The sequence below is a fragment of the Leiobunum rupestre genome, chromosome 11, assembly GCF_980474605.1.
Source record: "Leiobunum rupestre chromosome 11, qqLeiRupe1.1.hap1, whole genome shotgun sequence".
Lineage (NCBI taxonomy): Eukaryota > Metazoa > Arthropoda > Arachnida > Opiliones > Sclerosomatidae > Leiobunum > Leiobunum rupestre.
Genome location: NC_143394.1, coordinates 26,623,810 through 26,639,953, shown reverse-complemented (window position 1 = coordinate 26,639,953; position 16,144 = coordinate 26,623,810). Strand labels below are relative to the sequence as shown.

Genomic DNA, 16,144 nt, shown 5'->3' with positions numbered 1-16,144 from the left:
ACAATTCATATCATGAAAAGAAAATGTTGAAGGAAGCCTTTGATATCGAGACGAGTTATGGGAGGGGCAAATTATTTTTCAAGATTTCACTTCCAGCCCTATGCCTATGTACAAGTATTTTATGAAAACGTGTACTCTTCCGCCGTAAAAGTAGTTCGTTTATTTTTAAGGCTTCAATAAGGCAAAATTCTATTTTTAAATGTTTACAAAATTACATACATTTTTGCGCAGGTATATACGTAGGCTTTAATAATTAAAACCTTAATTAAAATGTAATTAAAACTTATCCAAGTAAAGTAATTTATTATTTAGCGTTATCAAATAGGCCTCACATATTAATCCTCTGGAGAGGCGCAATTATTTATTAGCCACTCATCTCGGTCTTAAATATTGGACATATTAAGCTTGCTATAGAAAACGCGTACGGGAACGTATGAGAGTGCTTACGCAGTTTTATTGTGCACAGACTGGTTACTCATTAACGGGTTTAATTGTTCCAAACGCGAAAGTATCTAGTGGGTGATTGGCACTTTCAACGAAATGTATAATTACTCTAACGGTTGACAAAATTTAACGGTATAATCAAGTCGAGATCATAACTGCCTTAATGATTTTTCTTATGAAAGTAGAATTACAAAGGCTTGTTTTACTGAGTCGTTGAAATGTAAATTAGTAAACCATAAGCTTGATGTAACCCGGCCACCTGTATTAATGTCATTAAAAGCCGTTCTATGATTTGGATATTAGCTTAGTGGATTATATAAATATGAACGTTGATTAGTTATTGTTTGAATGTCATCTACTAGTTTAAACTAAATAATAAAATTAACTGGGCGAAAATTATCTCCAAAACAGTTCACACATCATTTTAGAGAAATGATATTTACTTATTAACAAACCATATTTTAACAAATTAAGTAGTTTTACAAAATCAGTATATGACTGTCGTTTTTTGAAAAATTAAAATTAAATTGAAAAAGCATTTAAAAATGTAAATGAAAAATTAAAAGTTTCAGAAGTCGAATTTAGGAATTGTTTTTGTGAATTTTTGATTAAAAAATTTTAACGGAGGAAACACATGGATGTAAAAATTGTTTTATTTCATTTTTTAAAACATTAAAAATTAATTAAAACTAACCCATTCATAGGTTGAGCTTTCGACCCGATTAATTATATAAATTCTTTGGTCTAAATAATTAAAACTTCAATTATTAATGTAATTTCTATTGCTATATACTATTTCTATAACTATTAAAGTTTAATTTGTCCCTTTAAGGATTTATTCTAAGTTGGGTATAAATGCAGTGTTTTAGAATGCAAAGTGAAACTATAAATTTATTATTATATTACATTATATTATATTATATTATATTATATTATATTATATTAAAATATATTATATTTTGTAGTCGAGATAAATTTAGTTAAAATTGATTGAAATATTTGACGGTATGAATGAAGTAATATGGTTAGGGAACTATATGTAAGGTATATTCGAAGTCTTAAGTCTCGAGTGGAGCTTTCATCACGAAAACCCAGCCTGAGTTAATCACACCCAGTAGGTTTTTAGTGTCTAAATATTTTGTCGATACTCCGTAGTCGATCGTTTACGGGCGCCGGAGGGGTCTTGAGCGGAGATAACTAACCCGTCTAGAGGAGGTACTAGCAACTTCCAAATTGGGGAGTGTATACCTTTCGAAGGTGGTCTGTTTAGCGTCCAAGAGGCCACGGCTATTGACGCGTGAGGCGGCCATTAAGTATAGCGATACCTTTTATTTATAACGATGGCCCTCGTAAACAAAACGACGTCGCTTGTTTAAGGATTTGTTGTAATACGGGCGAACATCGGTCTCTCAGTCGCTCCTCCAGTTGTTAATTGGGCCTTGGCGTACGCGATTCCCTCCAGTTTACTAGCTTTCTCTTCCGGTAATGACCAGCCGTCTTCTATAGAGGAGTGGATGTCGCGCCGTGTAATGTTAGCCGATGATTTATACAGGCCTAATTATTAATTAAACCGAGAAGGGCTAGCCTCAATAATGAACTCGTAACTGCGGCCATTGTACCTCCCGACGAAGGACGCTATAAATTTAAGGTCAGTTTTACACGCTTAAATGGGCCCGAATTCATTTCGTCATGGCCCGCGCGCCTCTGCTGTCTCCGAGTTAAAAACGGAACGGGAGACCGAATTACCGACTTAACTGATCCTTGCATTTAGCCGTAGATATACCGTGGTTAAGTCTATTTTTAAGTCTCAATTATAACGCCTTAGTTGAGAGCCAAATTACGGTAACTGTTAAATTTTGGTTTTAAAAGATAAAGGGTGCGTTCAAAAATTACATTCGCTATGTCGCCTTTCTGAAATTCGATTATCTATTTGACCGGTTAAACTCGCGTTAGAAAACGCGTAGATGTTACGTGTATGGTAAACAGTCTGCGTCAACCTGTCTATTATCAGAAGTAACTAATCAGGGTTACCAGGGTATCTGGAAAACCAGGAATTCCTGGAAAATTCAGGGAATTGGAATATGGGTATAAAAATCAGGGAAAAGTCAGGGAATTTGAATATGGGTTTAAAAATCAGGGAAAAGTCAGGGAATTTGAATATGGGTTTAAAAATCAGGGAAAAGTCAGGGAATTTGAATATGGGTTTAAAAATCAGGGAAAAGTCAGGGAATTTGAATATGGGTTTAAAAATCAGGGAAAAGTCAGGGAATTTGAATATCGGTATAAAAATCGGGGAAAAGTGAGGGAATTTGAATTAGGGTATCATAATCGGAGAAAAATGCAGGGAATTGGAATATGAGTATAATAATCAGGGAAAAGTCCTGGAATTTTAAAAATTAGTCTAAAAGTCAGGGAATTTAATTTCGGTTGCAAATAGGAAACTTTAAGAAATACTAAATCTTGGCACAAAATAAGTCAGGTAAAATCTCCGGAGATGGTCCGGGAAAACCTGGAAAAGTCAGGGAAATTGATTGTGAAAAAACTATGGCAACCCTTTTAACGGTTTCAAATTTTATTGCCGTCGTAGGGTTTTTTTCTGAGGTTTAAAAATTATGTCCAAAATTCAGTGTTCTGCTGTTGGCCTACCACCAGGGTATTTGTTTGGAAGGAAAGTAAATTTAAAGGGTGACAGGCAAAAGAAAACCTAGGCCTTTGAGAATACAAATTTACACCAATAAGATTTTCTTATTAAAGATTTGACTATATTTCTTCTTTGATATTATAATATTGAACCAATTTAACTTAAATAACAATCATGAAATGAGTTACTCTGTAAATCTTCGTTTAATTTTATCTTGCACCTGGAAAAATCAGGGAAATATTCGTGGTGAAACTTGAATATGATAATTTTTCTAAATATTTTCTTGGTGTTCTTTTTGCAGAAGGAACTCGACGAGACCGCCACAGAGCTCGCCAACCGACAAGATGAGAGTGAAATATCCCGAAAGAAACTGGTCGAACTCAGCCGGGATTTCAAAAGGAGCACGCCAGAGGTAAGCTAGATCCACCGTCACCTTTTTCGTTAAAGAGTCAGTTGCAAATAGATTTCCGGAATAGGAATTGAACTACTTTATATTTTTATCGTTCATTTGTTGATGGGTTTTACCAAATATGTAACTCATTTGATGAAATAACCGTCGTTAAGTTTAATTTTAAAATGAAATTTACGTGCAGCGCCCCACTGCGGATTTTATTCTGAACGAGAATTTGTGAAGTCACGGACTATGGTTCTGTTTGAATTTCCCCCACTGCATCTGGTAGATTATAGTCCCCACTATCCTACTAGGATGATTCTTGTAATATCCTTTCTAGATAATATTGCGATGCCAATTTAGTGTGAGCGCGTGTTTTGAAAACCGTGTAAGCACCCACGTACAAAATTCAGTAGTAGAATCCCATAATTATATAGGGGATTTTTCGGATTCGTCCACGGAATCAGTAGCATCTAGATTTTGAATCCAAGCCTGAACTCTATGTTGGGGATAGCGGCCAATGAGAAATTACGTGTAGTCATTGACGTCAATCAAATTGTTTGGGCGTTCTACTAATTATTTATAAATAACTACGAAACGGAAAGCAACTTAACTTTATATTTGGGTACTTTAAACGTAAGCGCTTCGTTTAAGAACAAGATTTAAGCCCCATTTTCATGCTCGCTGGTAGCGGGTAAAAATCGACAAAATCCGCTTCCGCTACACACTTTTTCACTTAATGCGTCGATCTGTTTCAAACAGATATTTTAGCTTTATTTTCACGCTTGCGAGTGGCGGATGCGAATTTTGACGATTTTTATCCGCTACCAGCGAGCATGAAAATGGGCCTTAAGGCTGTAACGAATAATTTGCAACTTGCTCTTTAAATTTGATTTCTTTTGCTGGCATTGTCCCTTGTATAGACTTTTCCCTCAAAGTTTACAACGGGGCTTTTTGTTTTAATTTCCTGTTTGGTGAAGGTGATAACAAATTCTATATTTTATAATTTTTACAAAAATTTGACTATTATGATTAAACTACTTTCGTATATATTTCTACTATTCAGGATTTCTTAGTAAAATAATCTACAAAGCTGGAATACATTTTATCAAAAATTGTAGACGTCAGCTATAGCTCGTGATTCCGATTGAAGCGTAGAAACACTCGCTCATTCAGGCGCTTACAAATGCTTACCTTTATAAAATCGTTTTTCAAACATAAATATTCAAACCTATATTTTGTCTGTAATCTGAACAAATTGACAATTTCATTATTGTCCTTTGTTTAAAAAAATTTTTTTTTAAATCCACTTCAAATTTCCTGTTATTCCTATAAAAAGTGTCGGTCTACCCTTTGGTTACCCTGCTTATATTATAAACTTCCGCTACAACTAAATATCTTAACCATTAATATACTTCACTCGCTAGATATTTATATAATATACTTCTGGTCATACTGATGAGTTTACATTCGCTTATAATATTTTTTATTTGGTTCAAATACGACCTTACACAATTGATCAGGGTTCGTACACGACCTGGAAACCCCGAAAAAGTCAGGGAATTTGAAAATGTTTCCAAAAGGTTATGGAAAAGTCAAGGAATTTCAATATGATTTTCAATAGTCAAGGAATAGTCAGGGAAATTTAAAATGGTCCGAAATAGTAAGGGAATTTTAAAATGACCCCAAAATCAAATCCGGCAAATAAATTTTAGAAAAATGTATTAAAAATACATAATTAACATTTTACCTCAAAACATAAATTTATTCTACAAAAATGGTCAGGGAAATTTGGCAATTTAGTCAGGGAATTTAATTCCGGAAATTTTGTACGAACGCTGTTGATGTACCTCGCGTTGTCCATTCTTGTAGATTGTAAATCTTCGGTAGAATTTTCTCTCAAACTTTATTTCTTTACCTATGAAAACATGATAAACACTAGGAATATTACTAAAAAGGTCAGGGATATTTCCAAAATATGGTAAGGGATAAACTGTATTTGAAACTCAAAAATTTGGTACGAATCCTGTGCAAGCATCGTAGCCCTAACTGCCAATCTCTGAATTCCCGCGTGGCCATCCCCGATTCCCACTCAGCCTTTGTTGAGAAATTCGCATTTGTTTTTTGGTAATTCTCTGGCCAGTTCGCTCGGCGATGAGTATATTCTATTTCGCTCTTAAAAAGGCCTTTAAGTGGAAACCCTTCGAAATTAGAATGCGAAGAAAAACCAGGAGGAATCAAATACGTTTAAAGCTTTCCGAATTTAAATATTTTAGCAATTCCGCTCCGCGTATAGCTATTAGAACCGTTGCGGGAATACTGCGAGATAAAGAAATATCTTCAATTATTTCATCCCCGAAGTTCAAAGTTTTCATCCGCTTCCGTTCACCCTTACCTTATTCTCTCTATACGCGCTCTTAATTCTCGCAAAGCGTAGAAAAATCATACCTCGCCGTTCGTCGCGGTTACGGAACTCGTACGTAACACCTCGTTTCGTAGTACCGTATTATCTACGATTAGAAGTATAACTTATCCTCTGTTTGAACTCTTACGTTTTCACATTGTTTTCTTTACGTTGTCGTGAGCTTTTATGGAAGCTAGGTGATGCCATAACAACCCTTATTTATAGTGAGGAAAGGAAGTAGATTTTTGGCCGTATGAATCATTGAATTTTTAATTCGCGCCCCCTCCCCCCAAAGCGTTCCTCTCAGTTTTCTTTTGATTCGCAATTAGGTTTTGAAAAATAATGAAGGGGGACTTTTCCCTCTTTCATCCCACTCTCGGTCCCTATTTCGCCCCCCCCCCCCTTGGTCCCTCTCGTCGAAAAGGAAACAAGTTAAAATTTCTTAAATTTTGTTTGTTTTTCCTATACGGTGCTATCTAAAGTCCGTGACTCCTGCAATTGCTACAATAAAGTTTATCTTTATTTTCGTATGTTTACGCGGAAGTCGAATATTTTCCTCCTTGATATATCATTTAAAAAGTGTGGAGATTTGTAGTTTGGCAATTTCGGCCATTTTTTATTAGCAACGACTTCGATAAAGTTAAAATAAAAATATTTCAAATGTTTTCCTTGTATATATTTGGGCGTTACCGTACATTTGTGGACACGTATGGAATATATATATAGAACGCATTTATAAACTCAGTTTTTAATAGGTTATCCACTGCAATAAACAGAGTTCGCAAGGGCTGGTTTCTTCCAGTTTAATCCACGATGAAAATCAGATTTATTTTAAGAGTTAAATTTGGGAAATTAGTGGTGGAAAGGTTCTCAGTCTATTTCAGTTAGTTTCTAAGATTTGTGATGAGAATTCGAAGTTAAAAACAACCATAAAATTCCTCTAGGACCTTTGAACAAGACGAGAAAGACTTAGTCACAAACCCTGCATTTTTATTTTATAAGACTTATGTTTTGTTGCTTTAATAATATATATCCGCTGTTACAAAATTGTCCGAGTGTAAATTCATTATTTGGAAATTAACAGGAATATTTGCTTAATTTAGTGAGTAAAAAACTAGATCAATCAGAATCCACATTTTTGCAACAATTTAACCTTTTTAATTTATAAAACGAACTGTAAAGAAATGAAAAAATTTATATTTTAGATTCGCGTGTTATATCGTTCAAACATAGACTAAGAAAGGTAGTCTATGGTTCAAATTATACCTTTGCGAATCGCAAACTCACCCGCAGCAATCGGACGCTAAGCGGTTGGAACACTTTTACAGGCGCCAGTAGTTCAAAAATAGACATTAACGGTTTCAATACGTAAATATAATTATTTTCCAGGGAAAATAATTTTGAAAAGCGTGTTTAATAACCCGCGTTGATATTCGTTCCGCGTGGGCCATTAAGGCCCTGGTATCTTTTCTTATTTAAATTATCCCAGCATGTATCTAAAAATCTTTTCGATAAAAATAGTTGGGTAAATAGTGTCGTCATTATGCTATAAGGAAGGAGATTGGACCGGTAGCTAATACGCTATCAAAGTTAAATAGAAAAGGCCTCCGCGCATCGAGGTTGGCCCTAGTGGCAGATTGTCTACGGCTTATAAGTCAAGGTGTCTTGGCCTTCTTCCATCAGAGTTCCTCGGAATTTTTCGACCGGTAAATAAGAGGCAGGCTCACTATTATAAAAGTTCCCCGTTAAATCCCAAAACACGGCTAATAATAACGGTACTTGACTAAAACTCATTAAAGAAAAAACGACGCTTTGTGCTTTCGTCGTCCCGCGTCCATTCGAAACCAAATACCCTTGAAAATGTAGCGCTCCTGGCGTGAAAAAGGTGAACTAAATCCGTTTTACGCCACCAGCGAGATAGCTAAGCGAAAAAGAAAAAAACGCGACATCTTTCGGTACTTAAAATGAAAAGATGAAACCGGATGGGATATTTTCTAAGGAATATTCGGAGCAGGGAGGGAGGGGATGCGTAAATTCACCCCTTTCCATTTTCAATTACAACTTGATGACGGCTTGACTCTGTCCGATTTAAATTTAGAAAGAGATCCGTTAGGGGGGGGTTAAAAGGGGGTTAGAAGGATTATTATAAATATTTCGAAGGGGAAGGGGTGGTAAATTATTAGTCTTCGCTATTACCGCGAGCGTATGTGTGACGCTGATGAGTCCGGGCTCGTTTTGCGCTTGGAGAGATTTCATTGGGGTGAATAAAGAGATGCTACTCTCTCTCTCGACTCGGACGCTGTTAAACCGGAAGCAGTGGCGCCGCCTGCGCGTCGACTGACGAAATAAAAGGTGCTTTTTCCCATGAGTAACGCGAAAGGGAACCTTCGCCGTATTCGATGGGAAAACCTTCGCGAATTAAAGCTAGATTTTTGTCGGGGAAATAAAATTAAGGCTGACATTGGTCTTCTGTACCGACGTCGCCGCCGACTGCTGGAGAAAAAAGTAGCGAAATTCTTTAGAAGCAGAATGAGGGCTGATTGGTGGATTTCCCTTTTAGCGACGGGAGAGTATTATAGGTCTTAACAGTGGACGGCTATTCTCTTCCTGTTCTGACCAATCTAAAATGACACTCTTTCTCCATTGGAAGTTAGTCGTTCGTAATGAATCCCCTCCTCGCCACCCCGTCTCCTTCTGCCTCCGTCGCCACCAGCACCCCTCCCCCTGCCGCCGACGAATAAGCTTTAAATGTCCCTTCTCTAGGCTGACCCCCTCCCCTCGGCCCTTCATCCCTGATAGCCTTTTACCATTTTAGTTAAAAGGGGGAAAGAAACGGGTGGTATCTGGCATCCGCGACTGAAAGAAATTGTTTTCTGCGAGAGAGCGCGGAGAGAAAGCCCGGTAAAAAGTTCCTCTCGACCGCTCGAGTTTTGTGTGAATTCTAGCGTGATCCGGGATTAACTCGCGAATAAGGAAGTTTTCTATCAGATTGCGAGAAGCTAGCCTCCCCGCGCGCCACCCCCGGTACCGTCTCTGTCCTTTCTGTATTATCGGAGTATACCTTTTCCTTCAAGGAGAAGGGGGCCTCGCATTGTCAGAAATCTTTTGCTTCGAATTCTTACGAAATCATGCAAAAATTGGGGACTTTGCTTCGCTCCCTCGCGTGTTTGCCTTAAACGACGAACGGTGTCGGCGAAAATTCACCGGAAATACCCGAAGGAATACGTATTTTTTTGATACTTGTTCCTACCGTTCTCTCTCCTAGTAGTCCTTGTAGTTTGCTTCCATTCTCGGGTGTACTCCGTTGGTCCTATCTTATCTAATAATAATAGCTTTTCGGCATTCATCGTGGTAAAGCGAGGCTTTTTTAGCTGATTTATATTCACCGAATGGAACGTTAAAAAACCTTTCAAGGAACTAAATAATAATAATAACATAATTTGCCATAAATCTAGGACCATCACGTTTCGAATTAAATAAACTTTTCGTAATAGTATCCTTGAAAAAGAAATCCCTGATATTAAGAGCGTTCTTATACGCGCTAATAAGCGAGCTAATTATCCCCATTTCGGAATTATTTTATACATTTGATACCCGCTTCTCTCTTATTAGTGATATTTTTAGGGAGGTTTATGGCTTACGTTTTCAATGGGCAAACCTGTTCCTAAAAACAATAAAACGCGAGGTGTATTGTGCGGTGATGGAAGGATTATAATGGTCAAATGGGAGGGAGATCTCATTTAACGCGCCTAGATTCGAGGGCTCTGGAAAAATACATCAAATGCATGGCAGGGAAGACCATCGTCCTTGGAACGCTGCAAAAATCGCTGAAGGAGAGCGAGGGGGGGGGGGGTGGAAGCTATCTCTCTGTTTCCACTCCAGCTTGGTTTCCTGATAACCAAAGAGCGAAGGAGGAAACGGGAGAGGGAGGGCTCCCCGTTCTCTTCAAGACGAGCTGAGAGGACTCTCATTTTCTCCCTTTTCTCAGTGAACCAAAAACATTTAATTACCGCATGCTACAATTACAACAATCTGTATTCATAAAATTGAATTCCTACAGAAAGGAAGCCGTTTTCTGATTTTCTCTTTTTGGCATCCCTTCCCTTCGCCCCCTCCGCCTCATAATGGCCCAGAAAATACCCAATTGGGTAAGTCCTCGCCGAAAGTCCCTGCCCCGATGAAGTCACTATCGAAAGCTGAAACTGCGAAGAGGGGGTTTAAACGCGAGATTGGGGGGAAATCTTTCCCTTATTCTTTTTGGCGATTTCGGAGGCCCCCGCTTATTTTGGGTATTTTAGTCGAAGGCGCGCCGTAGTTTCGCGAGGTGGGGTGCTACCGGAAAAAGGGGTCGCGAAGGTGCGTGAAGTTCCCCTTCCGCGTCCCTAAGGGTCGCATTTTCGAGGCTGGGCTCCCCGTCGCGGACCCGACGAATTGTTTAGGATTCCATCAAGCTTACGAACCGTCTCAATTAAGTGATGTTTCCACATCAACAAACGTGCTCGATTATTCAACTCTTTTCTCTCGTCGTCTTTTCGCAATCCGCAGCGCCCTTCGCCGGTAGATATACACGACGCTCTAGCTACTATCTTCGCCACTCTTTTTGTCGATGGAACATGGTGCCCGAAGTTTCTCCAAAAGAGAAAAGACTTCTGCAGTTAAGAACGATTCGGTTTGGTCGAACAACTTCTCTTCCCATTCGAAGTGTATCGCGCGCCACTTTTAATTTTTGCTCCCCTATTTTCCATCGCTATCTCTTCCGGGAGAAGTTCTTCTACGAAGAGGTCGCTGTTGTTTGGTCTGGTTGGTTCGGATTGTTTGGGGAATACTATCGAAGAGAGGCTTTTAATTAAAAATGTCTTTTTAATATTCGCACGGTTTCGCGAATTAATTAAAATATAAACTCGGAGGTCTACGGCCTTAAATTGAAACCATCATAGCTTCTTATCAATCACGCGTGACGTGTTTGGTCGGAGATGAAGTTGACATTTGGCTAAATGGTTCCTTCTTTTAGGTCCTTTATCAATTCAAAATTATGAAATACAGTGCTCACAGAGTTCCTATAGTTCCTATAAATTCCTATTTTTTCGAAATTGTTCCTATAAATTCCTATTTTTTTTTTCAAAATTGTTCCTATAAATATAGGATTATCCAGAAATTCCTATACTTTAAAAAATAATGTATTAGAAAACAGCCTTTGGGAAAAATTTGTTTTCTAAATAGAGCTTATCTCTGGCTTATGTCAACCATAAACGGTTGGACTCACAGAGTTCCTATAGTTCCTATAAATTCCTTTTTTAGCTAAAATGTTTCTATAAATTCCAATTTTATAGCTAAAATTGTTCATATAAATTCCTTTTTTAGCTAAAATGTTTCTATAAATTCCAATTTTATAGCTAAAATTGTTCATATAAATTCCAATTTTATAGCTAAAATCGTTCCTATAAATTCCTATATTTTCTATGAAATTTCCTATAATTCCATAATATTAGAAAAAAATCGCTGGTAGCCATGGAGATATTAGGATTTCGAAGCAGGGTATAGGAATAGAAACGTCATGACGTCATTTTACTCCGATTCTGTGGAGGCGAATAGTTTAAGTCGGAGTAAAATCGTTTTTCCAAAATGGCTGCCTGTGGCCTTTATTGCAGATAAATTCTGGCTAGCAGACGACAAAATAAAATTTACACCAATTGACACCTCCTTTTCAGAAGGAGTAAAAAGAGTAGCCCTAATACTCCGGAACAAGGGGATAGTTTATGGGCCGGAGTAATTCTCATCCCTGGAACAGGCGAATAGGGTCAAAAGAGTACACTTTTAGTCCGAGAACAGGCGAAACTTAACCCCCAATTGATGTAGCTAAGTCCAGTTATGAAAATGATGATTTTGATTGTTTATGGGATAGCAATTTTTTGTGGCAAATGGAATTTTCTTAATCATCATATAATTAATATACCAATTATTGAAATACAAAAATTATAAATACTAGTAGACTTCGTATTTAAAAAAAAAAGACCAACTATTCATTTTATCAAAAATCATTGACTAGTGGATGAGAGGGGTTTGCAATTACAATATCTCCGTATTATAAGCCGGAATTTATATCAGGGTTCGTGCACGACCTGGAAAACCTGCAAAAACTGGAAAAGTCAAGAAATTTGAAAATTGTCCCAAAAAGTAAGAGTTTTAAAATGACCCCAAAAAAATCAGGCAAATAAATTTTTTAAAGAAAATCTTTTTCAAGATTTTTACCTCAAACCATTCATTTATTCTTCAAAAATTGTCCGGGAAAATTTGGCAATGTCAGGGAAAACCTGGAAATATCAGGGAATTTAATTCCGGAAATTTTATACGAACCCTGTATATCTATCAATCTATACGCCGTATCTTTACAATAACTGAGGAAGATGGTGAAGTCGAACTGAAAGAGATGGGAAGTGTAGACGTCAAGGGAAAACTTTCGGAGAGAGGGGTCTGGGGTGGGGGGAACAAGGTTCCACCTCGGGCACCCTGTCTCAGATCCGACCCCCTTTTATAATATTTGTCCGCTACAAAGCGCCGAATCCGTTTTAAAAATGGTTGATCCTTCATCTGAGAAGAATTCAATTTAGGGATGGCTAGCGACTCTCTCTCTTTGGCGCGCGCGGGTGCGGGGGGGGGGGGGGGTTGAAGAGATCCTTTTCATTTAACAAATCTCACTGGCGCATTAATATGCATGAAGAACAAAATAGTTATGTTGAGCAGTGGCGATTTGTAATTGGAAGCGATAGAGAGAAACAACCGGACGCCGACGACTTAAATTTTCTATGTATGGGCGATTTTGCGTCCATTCCCGCCCGTCAACCAACGTCCTAAAGAAGACGGGACCGCGGAGACTGCACCCTCTCCCCCGTGACCGTGGACGGTGCGGGGTGACCGTCGGATAGCTGGGCGAAACGCGCTTATATTAACTTAATAATTTTCCGCGGACGTCAAAGGATGGAACAAAGCCCCCAAACCTTTTGCCGAATTCGTCTCGGCATTCTTAATCTAGTGGGTTGAGCCGCACCCCAACCCCGTCTCTCTCGCTTCTTCCCCCCTCTGCGTCATCTGCTTCTCTTTTAACCCTTTCAATATCGGAATCCGAATATTTTCGACTCCCTTCCAAAATATAACGCCTATAAAATATGGCGTCCGCTCCCGGGCTATGCCCCCCTCCCCGCGTCGATCTCCATCTCCACTCAGTCCGCGACCCAGCCTGCCCCGATCTTCCTCTTTTAATTAAGAATGTCTCTATCGGCCTGGATACCGTCAAGAGCGTTCATTCAGCCGTTACGATTTAGTTTGTTTACAGTAATCTCGATACTTACGCCCGCGTCGCCGATTGACCCATCCTGCTCCGGGTGCAAGTTGGCGATCGTTCCTATGGACTCGAATTTATTCCCCGCTTATCACCGGATCTAAGCCAGCTTTTTCGAGGGATTTCGATCTTTATCGAATGATTTATCGTTATTAAATGGCTTTGTTAGTTTATGAATGCTACTGAATGGGGTAAACGTTCAAGGGAGTAGAAATTAAATCGTTAAATCGTTTATTGACAGGCGTTACGGCTTGTTTGTAACGTAACTAGCGCCAATTACACTTGGCTTCTGTTGCATCCAGTGGCGGACTGCCCATTGAGGGAACCTGCCCGATGGCAGGTGGGCCCCACGGACCGTGCATGAAATGGGCCCCTCAAACATGATAGCGTTATAGTTGTTAAAGCTGTGGTCCTTTGTCTTCTGGCAGCCCAAAATATTAGACCCAGTCCGTAACTGGTTTCATCTGGTGGCCAAACTGTGAAACTAGTTGATAGATCAATTACTAATAACCAACAGGAAAACGTTAAAAGGAGTAGAAATTAAATCGTTAAATCGTTTATTGACAGGCGTTACGGCTTGTTTGTAACGTAACTAGCACCAATTACACTTTGCTTCTGTTGCATCTGGTGGTCAAAATGCGAAACTAGTTGATAAATCAATTACTAATAATCCACAGGAAAACTTTAAAAGGAGTAGAAATTAAATCGAAAAATCGTTTATTAACAGGCTTGTTTTTAATCACCCGAAACTAGTCGATAAATCAATAAATAATAATTAGCTAGGCTACTAACAAAGGCACCACCTTAGGCCAAAGTCATTGAACGACTTAGAATGCCTTTAATGCCATACATATCGAAACATTAAATATCGTATAGCGGCGTTCACATCAGACACTTTGGAACCATTTTAAAACGGTTTCGATTGTACAAATTGTAAAATTTTACTGTCGAATGTATTTATAGTATAGCTATTAATACAGTTGACACCGAAAATGGTAAATTTTAGCTTCGGAAACCGTTTAATCCATAGTAAAAATAACTAGTACAATTTTAAATATCGAATTTCATATTTAAAATAATATTTGCAGTATTTGGGGAAACATAATTTACGAATGGAAACTCAGCCAAAGCTGGTACAGGGTTCGTACGTAACCTGGAAAAGTCAGGGAATTTGAAAATGTTTCCAAAAGGTCAGGGAAAAGTCAGGGAATTTGAAAATGTTTCCAAAGGTCAGGGGAAAGTCAGGGAATTTTAAAATGTTTCCAAAGGTCAGGGAAAATCAGGGAATTTTAAAATGTTTCCAAAAGGTCAGGGGAAAGTCAGGGAATTTTAAAATGTTTCCAAAAGGTCAGGGAAAAGTCAGAGAAATTGAAAATGTTTCCAAAAGGTCAGGGAATTTGAAAATGTTTTCAAAAGGTCAGGGAAAAGTCGGGGAATTTAAAAATGTTTCCAAAAGGTCAGGGAAAAGTCGGGGAATTTGAAAATGTTTCCAAAAGGTCAGGGAATTTGAAAATGTTTTCAAAAGGTCAGGGAAAAGTCGGGGAATTTGAAAATGTTTCCAAAAGGTCAGGGAAAAGTCGGGGAATTTGAAAATGTTTCCAAAAGGTCAGGGAAAAGTCGGGGAATTTGAAAATGTTTCCAAAAGGTCAGGGAAAAGTCGGGGAATTTGAAAATGTTTCCAAAAGGTCAGGGAATTTGAAAATGTTTTCAAAAGGTCAGGGAAAAGTCGGGGAATTTGAAAATGTTTCCAAAAGGTCAGGGAAAAGTCGGGGAATTTGAAAAGTGTCCCAAAAAGTAAGTAGATTTTAAATTGACCCCAAAAAAACAGGCAAATAAATTTTAAAGAAAATATTTTCCAAGATTTTTTACCCCAAACCATTCATTTATTCTACAAAAAAGGTCAGGGAAAATTTGGCAATTTGGTCAGGGAAAACCTGGAAATGTCAGGGAATTTAATTCCGGAAATTTTGTCCGAACCGTGCGTTAAACTGGGAAAGCGGGCAATCGAGTGCCGGATAAATATTGACAAATAAGATCCGGACCAGCGGCCGGGGTCGCTTCTCTTTCGCTCGACGTCCCCCGAATTCTGTCACTATGGCGGAGCGACTCTCTTTAAATATATCAACCTTTCGGTATTCAATTAGAGCGCGGCCAGGATACAAATACGAGGAGCGAAAAGAAGGGGGTTATTTTCTACATAGGTGTCTATGGGGCCCTCCAGCCAACGGCGATATCGATAAGCAGATTGCGGTCTGCGGAAATTCTTCCCGCGCCAGTAAAGACTGGAAAGCCGCTCTTTCGCCTTTTCCGCCTTGGCCACTACGTGGCGCCTTCGAGCGGAAGTCGAGTGAAGCTTTTATATAGTTTCCTTATATTTAACCGTTCAATGGGCAGATTTACCCCGCTCGCCTCCCGAGCCAAGATCGAGCGCCCTGGGATCCATTTCGCGGCGGGGGGCCGCAATTGGAAGCCTTGTTGTCTCTTAATTTATTTAGGAGATTTTACCAAATCCATCCCCCTTTTCGAAAATTCAACTCGAATCGGCGGCGGGGGGCATTTTCCAAAATTAAAAGCGACAGACAATCTTTGTTTATTTTATTAAACAACACTTCATTAAGTGATTTATTCCCTAGCTGGCTCCCTCACGTGTTTCCATTCGCCGTTGGTCGCGAATTTAAAGGGTATTTCGTGGCGTTTCCTTAGGCGCTGCTAGACGTATAGATTCGAGGCGCTACTGAATCGCTACGAACGGAACGGCGCCGTTAAAAGTCTCCGGCGATGCCTTTTGATATCCCGCTCGTGCGCTTCTTTTTTAAACGTACTCGAAAAGTCTCGAACGGGGAAGTTATCATATTTGTATTAAATCGAGTTTGAAGGGCTCCCTCCCGATTTTCGCTTTGTACTTTGAAGGATAACAACTTATCAAAA

General features: G+C 38.8%; 1 protein-coding gene across 3 annotated transcripts in view; it reads left to right on the top strand.

The window, feature by feature from the left end:
- ct (homeobox protein, cut) overlaps nucleotides 1–16,144 on the top strand; it is a 460,014-nt gene that overhangs the window by 99,996 nt on the left and 343,874 nt on the right. For all 3 annotated transcript variants that reach the window (XM_090164186.1, XM_090164187.1, XM_090164185.1), the window contains exon 2: nucleotides 3,387–3,497. In XM_090164186.1, coding sequence (XP_090020312.1) covers nucleotides 3,387–3,497 — 111 coding nt within the window. The remainder of the gene's footprint in view (nucleotides 1–3,386; nucleotides 3,498–16,144) is intronic.